The 17677-nt window shown below is 50.2% G+C and overlaps 1 protein-coding gene across 1 annotated transcript; it reads left to right on the forward strand.

The window, feature by feature from the left end:
* Positions 1–1061: 1061 nt before the first annotated feature.
* CSNK2A2 (casein kinase 2, alpha prime polypeptide) lies at positions 1062–15140 on the forward strand (the record flags this gene model as incomplete). Its single annotated transcript, XM_009074644.1, has 9 exons — positions 1062–1163; positions 1954–2004; positions 8435–8494; positions 10603–10686; positions 11797–11907; positions 12118–12219; positions 12544–12644; positions 13297–13445; positions 13640–15140. Coding segments are annotated over 9 exons (837 nt in total), but the record flags the coding sequence as incomplete, so codon positions are not given.
* Between the last annotated feature and the right edge of the window lie 2537 nt (positions 15141–17677).

Below are 17677 nucleotides of genomic sequence, written 5' to 3' on the forward strand. Positions count from 1 at the left end.
AAATGTCTGGAGAGGAGTGTTTTCATCAGCAAACCTCAGAGATAGGGCAAGAGCTTCACTAGTCCCTTCAAGACGTCTGTGCAGCTCTCTCCAGTAGTACTGCTGTGGCAGGAGGGGATGTTCCAACTCTTGCTAGACAGTGGGACCAGTGCAGGCCCACACTGGTCACTAGCCAAGGCTCATTAAGAAAGTCTCACCTCTTATCTGCTTTAAGCTGCCTTTCCTTTTCAGCAGACACAGACCTAGGGTGTCCTGGGAGTGGATGAGTTACAGAAACGATCATTCATTTGCACTGAAGTGAACCACTGGATCAGCAGAGTGTAAAAGCCAACCCAATCTCTGAGCCCCTGCCTTGGGAGCAGCTGTTCTTTGTCACTCTCCGCAGGGTGATGTCCAGAGAAAAGCTTACTTTGCAAAGAGAGCTCCTGAGACTGCACAGATTAGAGGAGGAGTCAAAACTGTTAAAAATGCCTGTAGGCTTTAAAAATAATCATGGTGTGTGGATGCAGTGGCATGCGGTGCACTTGGGTCTGTGCACTTGGGGTGGTTGTGAAAGGCATGTGCACACAGGCATAGCGGTGTCTGAGCTTACTGGAAATCTTGGTGTTGGAGACTATCAGGTCATCATTTCATGGGATTAAACTACTCATTGGGAAACACTTTTGAATTAAGGAATAAAAAACTGGTTTGTGATGATCAGCCAAAGCAGAGATAGGTCCACCATGCTTATCCTGTAGCTCTGAATGCACAACATAGAATCAGGGTGCTGAGGTTACCACATAGCAGTCCAAGGTGTTTTAAACCACGGTTACTGGAGTCACAGTTGTGTTTGTCTGGAGTGATTTGTTTTTTCCCCTGATGAATAGGAAGGTTTCATGGATGATAGGGAAATCCTAGTTTGTGCAAGGTGTCTGTCTCCTCTTTGCTGCTAAAAATGTTCCCATGTGAGGGTGGGAGCAGAGAGAGGAGGGGAGGTGATGTGTTCCAGTCAAAATCAGTGGCGGAAGCAAGTGTTGATTTCTGAAAGGACTCTCACTTCTGATTTCTTTTGTCTATTTAAGCCAGTGAAGAAAAAGAAGATAAAACGCGAGGTTAAGATTCTGGAGAATCTACGTGGTGGCACCAACATCATTAATCTGATTGACACTGTCAAGGATCCAGTGGTAGGTGCCTGTGTCGTGGTGTGTGTGGTGGCCTTGCCTTCGTGCAGGCACACCGGTTGGTTTGGATGGTTCTTCTCCATGTTCCCCAGACTCTTTAACACCCCTTCCATGTCTTCTGTGAGTTCCCGTGGCTGATGGGAGAGAAGTTTTGAAGCCCTACAAATTTTCTGTAAGGAAGTGGAGCTTGTAGCCTTCCAGCTTCCATCTGGCATCTGGAAGTATCTGCCAGGGCAACTAGATATTAAGCACTTTCATCCTTCTGGTTGCTGTCCTACTCAGTGACAGTGGTCATGTCATTGGTCTGCATTGCCACAATCACCCCATTCCCGGGAAGTTTCCTCTGACTAGCAGCTGGCTGAGGGCTGCGACTCCCAGCCTGCTGGCAGCCACAGAGAGGAAATGATGCTGTTATAATGTTGGCAGTCCTGTCTGACCTTCGTCCTGCTAGGAAAGCTGTGAGGCCTTAGCTCCTAGTGACACATTTTACCTTGCCCAGTGGTGTCTCTGCTCTGTGGCCTGGGGAGGAGCAGTGCTGGCCAAAGTGCCGAGTTGGTGCTCGGTGTGTGGGGTGTAAGCAGAGTTGCCTCTGCCTTGTACAGGAGCAGTGGCTGCGCTTCTCTTCCTGTGCTGCTCCCGCCCTGCTCTCCCTAGTGAGGGTTGGGCAGGAAGCAAAAGTTTTCTCAGGTCTCTTGGAGCAAAGAAAGGTCAAGTGGGTGTTTTAAATCATGACATTCTCTCTCTCTCTCTCACTCTCTCTCTCTCTCTCTCTCTCTCTCTCTCTCTCTTGCAGTCAAAGACCCCTGCTCTGGTGTTTGAGTACATCAATAACACAGATTTTAAGGTGAGTTTGCCTGAGTGTGGAGGAGGGAGGCTTCCCATTTCTGTTAACAGTGCTGTGACTGTCAGATGATCCTCAAGAGCTGTGGGGGGAGTTTGGAGTTTTCACCTATGTCAGCTTCACTTTCTTCGTGTAAATCACACATCTGTTAAGGGGCTCTAGATGGACAGGAATAAAAAGTTTGTGTGCTGAATCTCCTCCCAACTATGAGGAGTAAGTTCCACAGGTTAGATATTCTTACTCCCCTCTGAATTTAGTAATCACTGCTGTGCTGTATATTCAGCCCAAGTTAATCCCTGTGCTGTGGTGTTCTGTTTACAGCAGTGCAGTTGATGGAGCAGATGACACCAATTTGTTCTGGAATCCTTCAGACCTGGGGACTGTGGGGTGGCAGAGGGTGGAGAGCACATCTTCCACTGCCGGTGGGCCTGGTAGCAAGGGACTGAGCAGTCTTGAATACATCTTAAGAGCTTTTCTGCTTGCCTGAGGCTGCAGCATATTCCCTGGCTGTTCTGATTTCTGGGGAGCTCCAAGGAGTATCACCCATTCCTGAAATGAGGGTCCTCCTGTCTGAGGGCAGCCACGACTGCCTGTGCTACTCAAATGCTTCTGGCTGCAGGAACAGGTTGATAGACAAAAGGGATCTGTAATTAGCAGCCACACCTTTTTTAATGGTATCTTTGCTTCCCCCATGTGAGACTTTACCCTCAGTCACTAAGTCAGTGGTGGAGAATTAATTGAACACTTGCCATTAGAAAGCCAGCAGTCATTCCTCCTGCACTGTTCAGGGATCTCTTTCATTCTGTGTTACAGGAAGGTGGTTTGTTTCTTCCTCTCTGTGCTGGAGCATTATCTACATACAGGCATTCTAGGAAGCAGATGCACCAGACACCCAGAGAAGAACCCTGGGCTGGTGTTGATGGGAAGGAGGCAGCTGGTGAGCTGGCTCACAGACCATCTGTGTGCAGGGCAGCACACGTTGCTCATCCCTCTGGGGTGGGTCTGTCAAGCTGAACACTGCGGGGCATGGTGTGTGTGCACAGCAGAGCTGCAGCCATGCTGCAGTGAGGTCTTAGTGCTATTTAATCTCATGTAGAGACTTCCTGCAGGAGCCAGAATAATAGTAACTTGCAGCAGCGTCTGCCCTGACAGCTCTGGGCAGGGAGATGAGTGTTGCCTCCACCAAGTAAACAGCTGTGAGAGGAGTGCTGCGTGGTGACCTTTCAGGGCTAATTAAAGCAGGTTTGGTTTGCTTGGGCTTCACTGACATCAGTTGGGCTGTTCCAACGCCGCATGTGAGCTGGGAATGTGCCCCTGTGCTTCTTCTGGTGAGCCAGAGACACTTTGTAAGGCTGATCCTGGAAGTCTTAAACTGTCTGTTTAGTGACTTTTTATTTGTTTAATTGATTTTTATTTTTAATAAATGGCTTGAAATAAAATAGGTTGCTGGGGCAGTGGCACACCTTACTGAGGATTGCTTGTGTGCCTCCTGATCAAAATGTGATTATACCACTCTGTAGGGTCCTTAAAGGAAAAAGTTGTTATCAAAGATCACCCAGTAACTGAAGTATTTTCATGAAGTGGAGACTTAAGCAGTAACTTGAGGCTGGTGGGCAGTAGGGACCCTTAACTGGAAAATGCAGGGCTGGGAGCCCATGGTCCTTCAGCCACCCCAGCCACGCAGAGTCAGAGCAGGAACTACTGCAGCCTGTAAGGAGCACTGGGCTGGCCACAGCAGAAGTAACAGTGTTCAGCTCTGGCTGTTGCATTAGAAACAACTATATGAGCTTGCAGCAGACCTTTTGTAGGCTCCTAGGAGAAAGCCTGGCTCCTCAGGGAAGTCCAGATTCACAGCTGTGCAAGTCCAAGACAGAAAGGGTTGATGCTTTTGATGCTGATTGGTACAAGGCAGGAATAACTTGTCTTGGGAATGCAAGTGTGTCCCCAGGGCATGTGGTATGGCTGCTTGTGTTCAGAGCTTATTTGTAACCTGAATTTCACTAGCTGTGTATGGGCTGTGTGGGCTATTTGAGTTACACTCCCATGAGCCTCTTTGGCTAGGTTCTTGGGGCTGCAGTTAACCAGCAGATTACAGAGCTGCTGCTACTCAAGGGTATCTGTGGGTGTCTTTTTCTAAACTGAGGCTCCCAAGCTCTTTCTTCCCTTGCTCTGAGGTGCCAAACAGAAAGTTTATAGACTAGATGAGATCACTTGTGTTGAAGGTCTCAGCTTGCCCTGCACCTCTACACATGAAGCAGCTGGAGAACACCCAGTCATTGTCCCCTCTGCTCCACAGTCCTGATCTCCCTGGGCAGCCAAGTTTTGCTGGAGATAAGTGCTATGCAAGTTAATCCAGGTGACAGGGACCTCTTCTCTTTGTTTTGGTGTGGCTGTTGCTGATCTGCCCATCTCTGTCTGCATTGATGTCTGGATTCAGCAGTACAGATGAGAACCAGCACCTCACTGGCAAATCACCTTCAGGGTGTGTGAGGGGGTTCCCAGGGCAGCTTGTGTGCAGCAGGTAGTTGCTGACCCCTTCATAGGGTTGCATTTTTCCCTGTCCTGTTGGCAGTAGTTGCTCACAAGTTCAGCTGTCTCCTTTCTGGTAGTTTCTTTCATTCAACATTATTATTTTTTGCTGAATGCTAATACTTTGACCCCTTTGCCCATTCAAATAGCAGAACACTGTTCATGTCCATGCACCTATGAAAATGGCTGCTGGGTGTCCTCAGCAATCTGCATAGGCAGAAACTGCAGTTCTGTGGAGCCTAAGTCATGGCTGTGGGTGATTCTAGATCAGAAGCACAAACTTGTATTCTACAAGGTTTGGCTATTTTTAAATGATGGTATAAACAGAAGACTTTGGTGATACCTCCCCAGAGCTGATTACATTTTCTTTAATTACCTGTCTGGGTCTCTTCGGGAAGTGACAGCACTGTACTCGCCAGGAGGATGAGTTGGAACCAGACTAAGTGCATATTCTGCTGCGTGAGGATGGCAGCTTGTGTGCAGGGTTAGTGTTTCTCTTCAGACCTGCTGCATTACTTGTCATCTGTAAGCACTCCAGCTCCCCACTGTCATCAGCCTTAAATGAAAGCTGCACTGCAGAGCCACATGGTCATTTGAGGAACCATCAGCAAAATTAAATGTCTTTTGCTAATTGGTTTCAAACTAGAAATGAGATGCCTGTACTTCAACCACTATCAACTATCACATATTTTGTGAGTCTGTTTAGTACTGTGCCTTTCATTGCCCCAGCAAGGCAATGCCCTCAGGAAAGAAGGGGGCAGAGCCAGGTCTTGAGGAGCAGTTCTGGGTTGGGTTTGCTATTTCATTCATAAAACACACTAGCAGGTTTGTAGCTGGAGAAGAGGAGATGGGCAAGAAAGGTGAGAGATGCAAGGTTGCTTCAGGATGTTCAGCCTTTTGGAGTTGTGGGTACAGTGGGCTTTTGAGTCACCTGCACTTAGGTGAATTTTCAGGCTAAAGTTGCTGTGAGGGAAGTGTGTGCATGGGTTTTATCCTTGAACGTCCGAGGTTTGTTTAAAAAATGGTTGTTGTCCTGCCTAGGTGATGAAGAAGTATGAAAGATTCTCTTCCCTTGTGTGGCTGCCAAGGCCAGGATGCTTTGGGAGCTGTTTTCTTTTGCTGCTGCCTGCCCTGCACCCCAAAGCAGTGTCTGTCTCCTCGCAGCCACCCTGTTGCTTTGCAGATGCTGCTTCCTGCACGTAGCCAGCTGTGTTGCTCACTGAAGGGAGAAGAATAAGCATTTAACTCCTGTCATCCCCATGGAGAGGGGAAGCATGTCTCTGCTTCCTCAGGCACTAATAGGATTGGTTACATGATGTGTGCCAAAATATCACCAAAAGCTGGAAAGGGGTAGAGGCTGCCTGTGGGTGGGTTTGGCCTTTCCTTGTGCTCTGTATGAAGAAAGGACACTAGCCCAGCTATCTGAGACCTTGTTGGTTCCTGAATGCTGGCAGCTAGCTGAGCAGATGTTTGAGCTGGGTCTGAGTATTCCGCACAGTGATGTTCCTGATAGTTCTACTCCAGACAGCTGTAAGCGCAGAGCATGGGGCATGTCTGCAAAGGAGTTGTCTGCTGGTCTGGGCAAAGGGGATTTGGAGCCCATTGCCTAAGCCTGCTTGAGGCTGTACAGGACCCACTTGCAGTGGAAACTTTGTCCTTCAAAGCCTTTGGTGTTCACTGGCTGCCTGCAGCAGGGCTGAGCACACTCCTGCAGGGACGGTTCCCTGCGGCAAGCGGAGCATGGGCACTGCTAGCCACATTGTTGGCCTTGGCACAGCAAGAGGGTCAGAGGGGCTGGGTTTCACAGGCAGCTCTTCTACGGAAATCTGTTGAAAGCTGTTTGCCCAACAGCTGTGTCTGCTGAAGGCCATGAGTCAGAGAAGCGACAGCATTGCAGGTCAGAGAAGAAAGACATTGGTGACCTTTGCATCCCCTCTCTACTTACAGGCAGCAAGAGGCAGAGGAGACAGAATAGGGAAAATGAGGTCCAGCCTTGTTCTGCCACTGCCTCTCCTGCCCTCCTCCTTCCTCAGGTGTATTGATGTTATCAGGTGAAGTTGAACCAGGGTAATGAATGCCAGAAGGACATGTTTTACACATCCCTCATAGTGTTTGCTACCTAGCAAGCCATTTAAACAGACTCCTGGAAGGACTCAGCTGTCCTCTGCTGGCCCTGCGTCCTCCATCAGTCATACACAAATCAGGAAATCTGTCCCCGCTGTAGCTTGTGGCTATGTCTTTTTTGCTCCCTGCTCACTTGTCTGCTTCAGTGGGTTGCTCCAAAGTGTTAGGATCATCCCAGCACACAAGAATACAATGCAGTTGTGTCCTGGAGGCTCTTAAAGCTCTGCGTGTGTAAGTGACACTTGTATGTTGTCAAATGATTTCCTAGAGCAGTATTGGGTGGGGGGGAGGGGCCGTTTGGAGCTGGCCCGAAGTAAAGCAGGAACCTGAGGATCTTGGCATGGGCCTGGAGGAGAGCCAGAGCCAGAGCTGCTTTCTGGGAATGTGAATTTCGATCCCTTGCTCTGGGATTTTTCCTGGAGCTGCCAAGTGGTTCCCATGATAGGCAGCTGGCTCAGTTCTGATGCAATCGATGATTTGTCTGAGCTGTGAGATGATCCTTGTGTGTAAGAAAGGGCAGAGATGTCTGGTCCCACTGCTGCCCTGCGAATGTCCTTCCTTGCCTTGCCCTGGCATCTTGCCTTGCTTTCCCTGGATGAGAGCACAGACCATCGGGGCTGGGCTGACACTGCTGCCAGTGACAGATATAGAGCAGAAGGCAAATTTGGGGCCAGTTGTGACCTGGTGTGGGAGCAGCAGGATGATGAGTTCTCCAGTGATGGTGCTGGTGGCACAGTGCAGGTTAAAGAGCACCCTGGATCTCTGTCATTTCCACATGAGTAGCTGCAGAAGGACACAGAGGAGAGGAGCATGGCAAACACATGCTGGAAACAAGCCCTTCCGCATGACTCTGTGCTCTCCTTGGCCCTACAAGCATTTCTGTGCTCCTGGGCTGCATTAGCTGTTATGCTGGGATAGAGGGGAGCCTCTGGCTCTGAGGCTGTCTCTCCCCTTTGTGCTTCCCCATCCCATGCTCCTATAGGTTAATGTTTTCCTATCCCTGCCACACTCTGAGCACCTGAACACCTTGCCTATGTGTTCTCAGCCTACCTGCTCTAAATGCTGTTGTCAATGTTGCCATGCAGAGTCACCACAGTGACTTGACAACAGAGAGTCATGATCATCTGTGCTAACTCTTGCATGCTCTGAAGGACTTTTGCTCTGTTCTCCTTGGACAGACAGCCTGCCTGTCTCATGCTGGAAAGAAGTTGTGACAAGTCACAACGGGCAACCTCATCACTCTCTACAGCTATCTGAAAGGAGGTTGTAGTGAGGTTGGGACTGATATCTTCTACCATGCCTACAGTAGAGGACTAGAGGGAATGGCCTTAAACTGAAACAGATTCAGATTAGATATTAGAAAAATATTTTTCACTGTTAAGGTGGTCAGGCATCGAAATAGGTTGCCCAGAGTGGTGGTGGACTCACCATCCCTGGAGGTGAGGTTCTGGTGCTGGGTGATAGGGTTTAGGGGTTACAGTGGTGGTGCTGGCTTGATGATTTTGAAGGTCTCTTCCAACCTTGATGATTGTATGATTCTAAGTCTGAATGATCCCAGTAGCATTTCATGGGAGCTCTTGCATCCTTCGTGGATTTCTTACGTGTAACCATGGCAGCTCTGAGGTCAGGACAGCTCTTGGGAATGGTAGCATTCACAGGGGATCTGGAATGGGGTCAGTGATCGGAGGCAGGTTGGGTGCAGGAAATGAAACTAATCCAAATCTGGAGTATTTATTTTTTTCTCTTTTGTTTTTTTTCTCCCTCCCCAAATCTGTTTCAGCAACTGTACCAGATCCTGACAGACTTTGATATTCGGTTTTATATGTATGAGCTGCTGAAGGTGAGTGGCATTGCATATGGCAGTCTGGATGGGGAGACAGGAATGAGAGTGGCCGTAGCAGGGCTCATGGGGCAGTGCTACTGAGTGCTTCTCTGGTGTTAAGTTCAGAATCCCTGTCTCATAACCCAGGAAGGGTTGGGAACCGATCTGGTTACCTGGCTTGCCATGAGGTATTGCAGCCAAACTGGGGACCTTTGGTCACCTCCAAAGAGTCTGTGACGCTCTAGGGTCTTCTCTTTCCCCAAGAAGCATTTGCAGTCACCAGATAGAGCTGTGCTTGCTCTCCCTGTGTCTCTAGCACCATTGGGCTGCTGTGAGGAAAATCAGCTTCCTTGCAGCCAGACCCAGAAAGAGCACTGAGAGGCATTTGCAGGGCTGAGGAACTGGGATGCTAGGGAGAGTGGAAGACCGGAATAGCTCCAAGCTTTCTTCTGCTGCGGTATTCAAATGCAGCCCTAGGTGACTTCTGTCCACTTGGTCTTACACCCCTGTTTCTCTGGAGGGGGATCTAGGACACTGTGCCCTGTGGTCACAGAACCCTGTGGATGTGGTATTGGGGAGCAAAGCTTCTGATTGTGCCAGCTGTTATACGTTGATCCAACACTGGTATTTTCTTTTGAGACCTCCTAGCCAAAGCTTTCCCTGCCCCTCTGAGGAAAGGTGAGAAGTGCCCTAAATACCTCCTCTTAACTAGCCAACTTGCACCTCCCCGTGGAAATGCCCACAGAGCCATATGGCAGATCTGTGAGATGTGCTGCACAGCCTCTTGGCAATCTCCAGCTGCAGATCACAGAAGGCAGCCAGGTATTAGGGAGAACTTACAGGTTCAGCAATCCCAAGGTTGTTCTGTGCTGACCTGCTGGAGCAGCAGCTTGGCTATGTCAGGTCCGAGCAGGACCTCAGGACTTCTGGGGTGGCACTTTGCAGGTCCCCTGCCTCTGGAAGTGGGTAGAACAGGGTAGGGAAATCCCTTCGTGCTCCAGGAGACTGCAGGAGACTTCCTGAAACAGATCTAGTGGGTTCAAGGGAAGCTTTCTTCTCTGCACCCCCAAGATTGTTCACCTGTCTGCAAGGGTAGGAGCTTCTTACTGAAAGTTGGAGGGAGCCTGAGGCAGCCTGGGATTAGGATAGGAGGAGTGATGAAGATGATCCAGCCTTGGGAACACAAGACACTAGAACAACTTCATCCTGGAAGCAGTTTGTGCAACCTGTTACAGATTACTGGAGATGTCAGGACCATAGTTTGCTCTGAGTCCTGTGGGTTCTGAGGCCATGTGTGATTGCAGAGATATTCTCTGAGGCCTTGCTGTGATGGAAGCTGTTGCCTCCTTGCTTCCTGCTGTGGCAGGGGTCCAAAGACAACATTGCTTCCCTGGCACTGATGTCTTGGGTATTGAATGACTGCAGGCTGTACCCTCCTTTCGTGCTGCTGGAGATCCCATAGCATCTGGTAGATGTTGATGGATAGATCTCTCTCCCCTTGGAGATGAGAAAACAACATTCTCACGCCTTGCTCAAGGGAACAGCTGCTTGGGGGGGAGAAAGTGGTGCAAGGTCACATAGCTGGTGAGCCTATGTGTGCTCCTGCCTTCAAGCTTGAAGCAGCTTTGCTCTCCCTCGTCTGCTGTCACTTGCCTTTTGTAAGTGCAAGTTTGGCTTTAATCAGCAGGGCAGAGGCAACTTGTAGCTTAAGTGTGTTTTGGGACACAGGTAGAAAGCTGCACTGAAAGGCCATAAAACTGTATGCATGTAAGAATCATCCCCTCTGGGGAAGAGAGCATGAGTTAGGAAGCACAGGGCTACTCAGGTTAGAACATTGGGCTTGTCACCAGGTGGGACACATCTCTGTGTCATGTTCTTCAAAAACTGTGCAGGGAATGCTGTTCCACGGCTTGTGACTGCAGTAGGACACAAGATCCATAGTCTTGTTGCCAGCTTGTCACTTCATCATGTGCAGTATAAGAGCTGAAAATGCCAGTTTCTTGTGCCAGGGTTACAGCACTTCCTCATGAGCTCTTGCTCCTGGCTGAGAACTGTCTGTTATATTGCTAATGCTGTGCCCGTGGTTGCAGCCATGTCTAATGTGTCTGTGTGTGTGTGTCTGCCAGGCCCTGGATTACTGTCACAGCATGGGGATCATGCACAGGGATGTCAAACCCCACAACGTCATGATAGACCACCAACAGAAAAAGGTACTGTGACACCAGTGCTTACAAGCAGGGTTTTTCCAGGGAAAATTGAAACTGCTTCTGCTGTACCCACAGCCCAGGCAGCTGCACATACCCCTTTAACCTTTCATTACTGACTCCCCTCCACCTGTGCCAGCATCAGGAGATGGCCAAAGTCCCACTGGAGAGCACCACAGTGGGAGTCCATGGCTTGGAGGTTGCTCTTCACTGCAACCAACCACGCTGGGTTTCTTTGCTGAGTGGAGCAGGTCTAGGCTGTCTCCTGCTGGGGAGTTATGGCAGTAGGGTGCAGAAGTCCTGGGCAGAAGGAGGGTGGCCTTGTCTGAAATACACATGGATAGTTTTACCTAGGGAAAATAAGCTCCTCCTGTAATACAGCCTGATTGTCCTGCAGTGGCTTCCTCACTGCTGGGGCATGCTAGTTAGATCGCAGAAAATGTTTGTGCCCAGCTCACTGTCATGGAAATGGACAGCACAGGGACTTTCCCCACCCTGTCATGGGGTGCTGTGTGTACCTGTCTCCCCAGGGTTCTGGGAACTGTAGCAGCAAGTTGGTTGCTGGTCCAGAGGTCCCTCCCTGTCAATCAGCAGTGACTGTACAGGCAAGGCAAGGTTTGTAAGGAGGGGAGTCTCTCAGTAGTCCCTCTGTCCTTCAGTAACACGGCAGTTCATCCATCCCTGTGGCTGCAGAGATGGTCTGCCTCGTAGGATGTGATGGGTCCCCCTTCTACCCCGTTTTCTCCTCTCAGCCCCCAGATGAAATCAACACTGCTTTCAGTCCAACTCCTCTAAACAGTGGGATAAGACTTTTGTCTGTCTCCTACTATGCAACGACCTGTCCACTGCAGCTGGTGGTGCTCGTAAGGAGCCAGCTGCCCAGCAGTAAGTGTGCTTGGACTCAGGAGGCAGAGGAGCTCTCAGCTGGGCTATGCCCCAGCAGCTGGTGTTAGGGGAAAGAGAAGAGCCTGAGCAGAGCACTGCTGAGAGCATCTCCTGTCCTCAGAGGGCCTCCCACCACACTGGGCTCCACACTTGCATCATAGGATTGAGAGGTTTGGCCAGTGTGGCTACACCTACCTGTCTCCTGACTGTGTCTCTCTATTGCATGTTCAGCTGCGGCTCATAGACTGGGGTCTGGCCGAATTCTACCATCCAGCTCAGGAATACAATGTCCGCGTGGCCTCTAGGTACTTCAAAGGACCAGAGCTCCTTGTGGACTACCAAGTAAGAGTCTGTCTCCTCCTTGCTAGCCAGTGATGCCACTTGTGGCTGCACTTTGGCCACCTTTGGGTTGTGTGGTTTTGCGTCAGGGCATTGTCTGGGTTGGAAAGAGGCTGGCTGTGAAGTGCAAAGGCTGAGGCTGCCTGTGTGGTTGGAGAACCTGGCTGTGGTGAGGGTGCCTTTTCTGACAGCTTCTCCTTTTTTTCCCCTCAGATGTATGACTACAGCTTAGACATGTGGAGTTTAGGCTGTATGCTGGCAAGCATGATCTTCCGAAAGGAACCCTTCTTCCACGGCCAGGACAATTATGACCAAGTAAAGGCATTGCTACCTGGCTTATTCCATGAGAAATTTGTCTGCCTCATCTCTCTGTGTATAGTGGGGAGGTTCTGGGAATTGGACCACCAGGCTGGGAGGATGTTACTGCATGCTTGGTGAAGTCATGTGGGATTTTGCTTTGCTGTATTGTATTGTGTAGGAAACTTGTTTTCTGCACAAATTGCAAAAACAAGTTTCAAGGGAGACACTGCTTCCATCTGGGATGTTTCTAGAAGGAGAGGTCTTAGACTTGGGTAGCTCTGCCTCTGAAAAAGAGTGGTGAGCTGCCCTTCTGCTCTCTCAATATGCCTTTTGTTCCAGCTGGTTCGCATCGCTAAGGTCCTGGGCACAGATGAGCTGTATGGGTATCTCAAGAAGTACCACATAGAACTGGACCCACACTTCAATGACATCCTGGGCCAGTAAGTGGAAAAGTGAAATACTGCCTGTTTTTTCCTTGTAACACAGAGAGGGAAATAAACTGCTGTCTGTGCCCTTGAAGCACTCTCAGCAAAGGCCTGCTCAGTCTTCTGGGTGACAGTGCTGCCTGCAGGCCTCACTTCTGGCTGCTCATGTCATCTCATGGGGTCACTGAAATGCAAGGTCTTTCCTTTTGTCTCATCCCTTATTTCTTCTCTCCTGCTCATTCAGATCCTCAAAATGAAAGCGTAGACACTGGAGTTAAGTGTGGGCTGAGCTGCTCGGAGTTTCTCAGTTAAGATTCTTGAAAGGGACAGAGTAGTGAGGACAGCTCCTGTGAGGCTGGAGGCAAGTCAGAGCAATTCTGGTCCCAAGGGTGTCATCCTGCCTGCTACATGCTGTTGCCTAGTCCCTGTAGACAGAAGGGAGTGTGCAATATTGTGCCTTTCCCAGGCATGGGACATCCATACAGGTGTGTACATAAAGAGGAGGGTTGTCCCCCTTTGGCAAGTGCTTGCTGAGCAGTAGCTTGTGCAAGGATGAGCTGTAGGCAGGGTTCCTCACAGCCATCTATTCTCAGAAGTGGCTAGTGGCAGGTGATTCTCCTGGGACCTCTGGGTACTGCTGTGCAGTTGACAGCTGGTCCCGTTGCAGGCATTCCCGGAAGCGCTGGGAGAACTTCATCCACAGTGAGAACAGACACCTGGTCAGTCCTGAAGTCCTTGATCTCCTGGACAAGCTCCTGCGATACGACCATCAACAGAGGCTGACTGCCAAGGAGGCAATGGAGCACCCCTATTTCTGTGAGTCTGGGGAGAAGCTGGGACCAGCTGGGATGGAGTTGTGGGTTGTGGGGGCAAATTTTGGCTCCCTGCTCTGCAAAGGCCTTAGCAGCTCTAGGGGTTTTGAGGGCAGTTTCTCTGGAAGGAGTTGCCTGGGTGGAGCTTCCGCATTGTTAAATGCTGTTTCCTCTTCCTGCCTGGTCTGTCTTCTGCAGATCCAGTGGTGAAGGAGCAGTCCCAGCCCAGCTCAGAAAATGCTGTGCTCTCCAGTGGCATGACAACAGCACGATGAGGACTGGAAAACAACGGGTAATTCAAGATGTTTACAAATAAAAGCAAAACCTTCGGTCACACAGTGAAGGGAAAAGAACCAAGGACCCCCCCCCTCCTTTCCCTCCCCTTTATACTCGGCAGAAATCTAACCTTGGGGGGGGTCATAAACCTCAGTTCCTCTCTGGTGGTTGTGGTTAATGTAACTCTAACCCTGTGGTACCAAAGCCCTGGGCAAATGGTCTTGCAAGAGCTAAACATGTAGTGATACCCCCAGGGCTCCACACAACTGATTCTGGTTCACATCTCTATGGATCCTTCTCTTCCTTCTCAGTCCAGCCTTCCCCACCACGCTGGTGGGGACAAATTGGTCGTTCCACCATCAGCCCTTAGCATGCCTCTTTCTAAACTTGCCTTTCTGACTTGTAGACTCTGAATGAACCAAATTCAGGCTGGGGGTCAGCAGGTGCAACTCTGTTTTGAGGTCCAAGTCCTACTGCTCACTCTGGGCTTGAATTTGGCCCTTGAATTCCAGTTTCAATTGTGAATGCCAGGGTGGCTGGGGGGAGGGGGGGAGTTTGACAAAAAAACAATCCACAAACCCAGCAGCATCTCAGGATTGGTTTGGAGCATTAAAACAAAGGCACTGATCCGAGTTGCTGGGGAGAGGGGATCCCCCCCTCCAGTGTGTTTGACAAAGGCTCGCTCTGAGAAGAAACTCAATAGACCTGCTTTGGAAACTTGTGAATGTGAGGGCTGCTCTTGTGGCAGGAGAGGGGAGGGACTATCCAGACTTTCCCACTGAGCTCAGGAAGGTCAGTGTTGCAAGATTTCTTGTGATAGGTGTGCAACCACGTACCTCATGACGTGGCTCCCATGAGAATTCGTGCCAGACGCAGACTTGTGCCAGAGCACAGCTCTGGAGCGACCGCAGGATGGAGGAGTGGAGAGGAGGCCAGGGAGGAGAGCACAGGGAGGGGGGAGGATCAGCAAACAGCAGCGTTGGGGCAGGGGCTGTGCAGCTACTGATCCAGGACTTGGGATCTCACACAGTGTTTTAACAAAATCAGCCATTTGTTGAATTCTGGGGTGCCGATCCTGTTGGGGGGGTGGGGGGTTTGTCTTATGGGTTCTTTCATCAGATCCCTCGATGGCTTTATAGCCCCACAGTTCACAGTTGCCTCCTCTACTTGTTCTGTGTGTAACTTCATCAAGTGGTTCTGGTGACACTCAAACCTAGACGCTGGAAATAGTGTTTTCCCACCAGCACCTAAACACAGAATTTCCTTCTGCGGCATTGTTGAAATAGTTAATTTTTTATAAGGTTGCAATGTTTCTATTTGAAGCATCTGTTTACATTCCATATTCCAATAAAGTTCTATTGGCATCGACAGCAGGTCAATCCATTTGTATAATTCACTGAAACCAATAAATATCTATACGTCTGAACGTCTGCCATCTCAAATCTATGGGATAGCCAGGAGTGAGAGCTGAAGGCCCTGCCTCCTCCAGGAGGGCAGGTTGGCTCTTCCAGCCCCTTTTGTCTGAGTTTATTGGGATGTCTCACTCAGTCTTTGTTTGCAGTTCTCGTGCTGCCAGCCTGAGAGTTTCACTGTGGCAGATTGTCTCCACTGCCACGGGGCCACAGAGGAGGTGTGAGGTTCTGGGTGCATCGTGGGAGTTGGCTGTTGTGGTACATTGCATTCAAACAGCTGCTGCCTGAGGGATTGGCCTCGGTCTCTCTGTTACCTGGCAGGTCAGACCAGGTCACTGATGCAGGCCTGGAAGTCGGGGGTTCTCCACGTGTGTAATCCCCATGCTTGTCTCCTCTCAGCCTGGGTGGATGGCTTTTTCTCAAGATGTGCTGAGCAGGGAGTAGTTTTTTCCTCCCGCCCTGAGACATGAGTGGAGCATGAGCACAGTTAGGGGTGTCTGGGTGAGGAGCAGCCTGTGCTGTGCTGTGCTGCCATGCCACAGGGCCTCAATAACATTTGCTTTCCTGCAGAGACTGCTGAAGACATTGGTGAGTGTTCCCAGCCCTCTCTCCTTCCATCTGCCCAAGCTCCAGGCTGCTTGGCCTGAGGGACAGAGGGGTCTCTTGTGCTGTTACGCTGTGCTAATACCAGCAGGGTTGATTTGGGCTTTTAACATTGAGTTTTGAACTGATTTTAAACATCTGTTGAACTGCTCCATTGAGAAGAGGCAGGAGTGGATGTTTCTCATGGCCTGTCTGAGTTGTTATGGGAGAACCATGTCTGCTTTCCAGCTCTTGTGTGTTGGCATTCCCAACTTCCGGAGGGACAAGGTGGTGTGGAGAAGAATGGGTTGAGTGTGGGAATTTTGATAGGTGAACAATGTCGACTGCTATATATGAGACTACTGCATATGAGTGCTTGACAGTGTTTGAACCTGATAGTGGAGTTTCAAGGTGATGCTTTGGGAAGTATCAGTTCTGTAAACTTGAGTCAGAAATTCTTTCCTGGTACCCTCAAGCAGAGGAAGAGAGTCGTTCTTCCAGTGATTGAAATGGCTTTCCCTGGTTGCAATAACCAGAGAGGCTGGAACAACCTGCTCCTTATCTCCCCACATCCCTACCCCAGCTCTAGGGTAGGATGAGCAGTGACGGATTAATCCCAGAGGGAAATATGGCAGCTGAGCAAGAGTAGCCTGGGAGCAAGGAGGGTGTGGAGTCTCCTGATCCCAGGGCAGTGTGGGTGCTTGAGAGCAGCTTGCTCCAGTTTGTCTCTGCAGCCTTCAGCCCTTCCAGCACTCAGAGCAGGAAATCCTGCTCTATTCTGGACCTTAGCAAAGTGTCACTCTGCCTGTAGGGACAGCTAGGAGATGGGTAAGAGTGTCTTATCCTTAGGAAGGAAGAGGACTGTGGAATATGCATCTCTGTATGCGTTCTCCTGGAGAAAGTTGGGAGAGTCCTGATGCACATTCCTGGCCTTTCAGCTGGCCTGGCACCAGAGGTAGAGCATAGGTTTGGCTGAATGCCTTTTAAGAGGAAAGGCTCAAAACCAGAATCCCAGCAGCCACTGGGGGATGCAGTAGGAGATGGATGCAGTAGGCAACTTTGCCAGCTTGTCTCTGTGCCTGTTGCAAGGAGCCTTTGGTGGGACTGCAGGAGGTGTTTGCAGCAGTGAAGCAAAACTTAACACAGAGAGAAAAAAGTCCAAACTTGGGTCTGGCTGTCCATGAAAGTTCTGCTTTGCTGGACTGTGTCTCTCCCTTGCCTTGCTCAGTCCTGCCTTCCCCTCTCGCCTTTTCCAAAGCAGGCTGAGGTTTCCCTGCTGTCCCCACATCCAGAGGGCCACGGTGGGTGCAGCCAGGCCTGGCTGGGAGTGGGGTGGCAGGATGTGGGGCAGCGTGCCCAGCCATCTCCTTGTCACCTGGTGCTGGAGGAGCTCTGTGTTGAGCTGGCAGTGCCCCGTGATGCTCACTTCCCTCCTCCCATCTCTCCTCAGGTCCGATGCTGTTGCTCCCAATTTTCCATAAGCAGAATGAGAACCAAATCAAACGTCCTATCGGCGCGTGTAGAGTGACGGCGGGCAGACTGCGCGGCGCGGGCAGGGCTGAGCGGGGCAGCACGCCTGGCTGGATGGCACTCGCCTCTTTAGGACCGCAGCCCTTCCCTCCGAGTGTTAAAGGTTCTTCTGCCTTTGGTTCCTTGTTGAGCTCTTCCTGACCCAGAAAGCATGGAAATGTGAAGGGTGTGCAAAGCAGTTGTTGGTTAGTTGTTCCTTCCTCTGTTCTGGCTGTTCCCCCCCAACCTCTGATGGACCACGGTTAGCCAGCTTGCGCCTGTCTGTTCCAGGACACGAGGGTCACAGCGGGTTTAGTATCACGATGGACAGTTCTATACTATAATTAAAAGAATTCTATATTGTTGAATAAAAGTTTTAAAAGAAGCATGCAAGGAGTATTCAGTGGGAAGAGAGCTCCGGGACAGGATCAGCCCCACTGGAGAATGCTGGCAGTGT

The sequence above is a fragment of the Acanthisitta chloris genome, unplaced genomic scaffold, assembly GCF_000695815.1.
Source record: "Acanthisitta chloris isolate BGI_N310 unplaced genomic scaffold, ASM69581v1 scaffold38920, whole genome shotgun sequence".
Lineage (NCBI taxonomy): Eukaryota > Metazoa > Chordata > Aves > Passeriformes > Acanthisittidae > Acanthisitta > Acanthisitta chloris.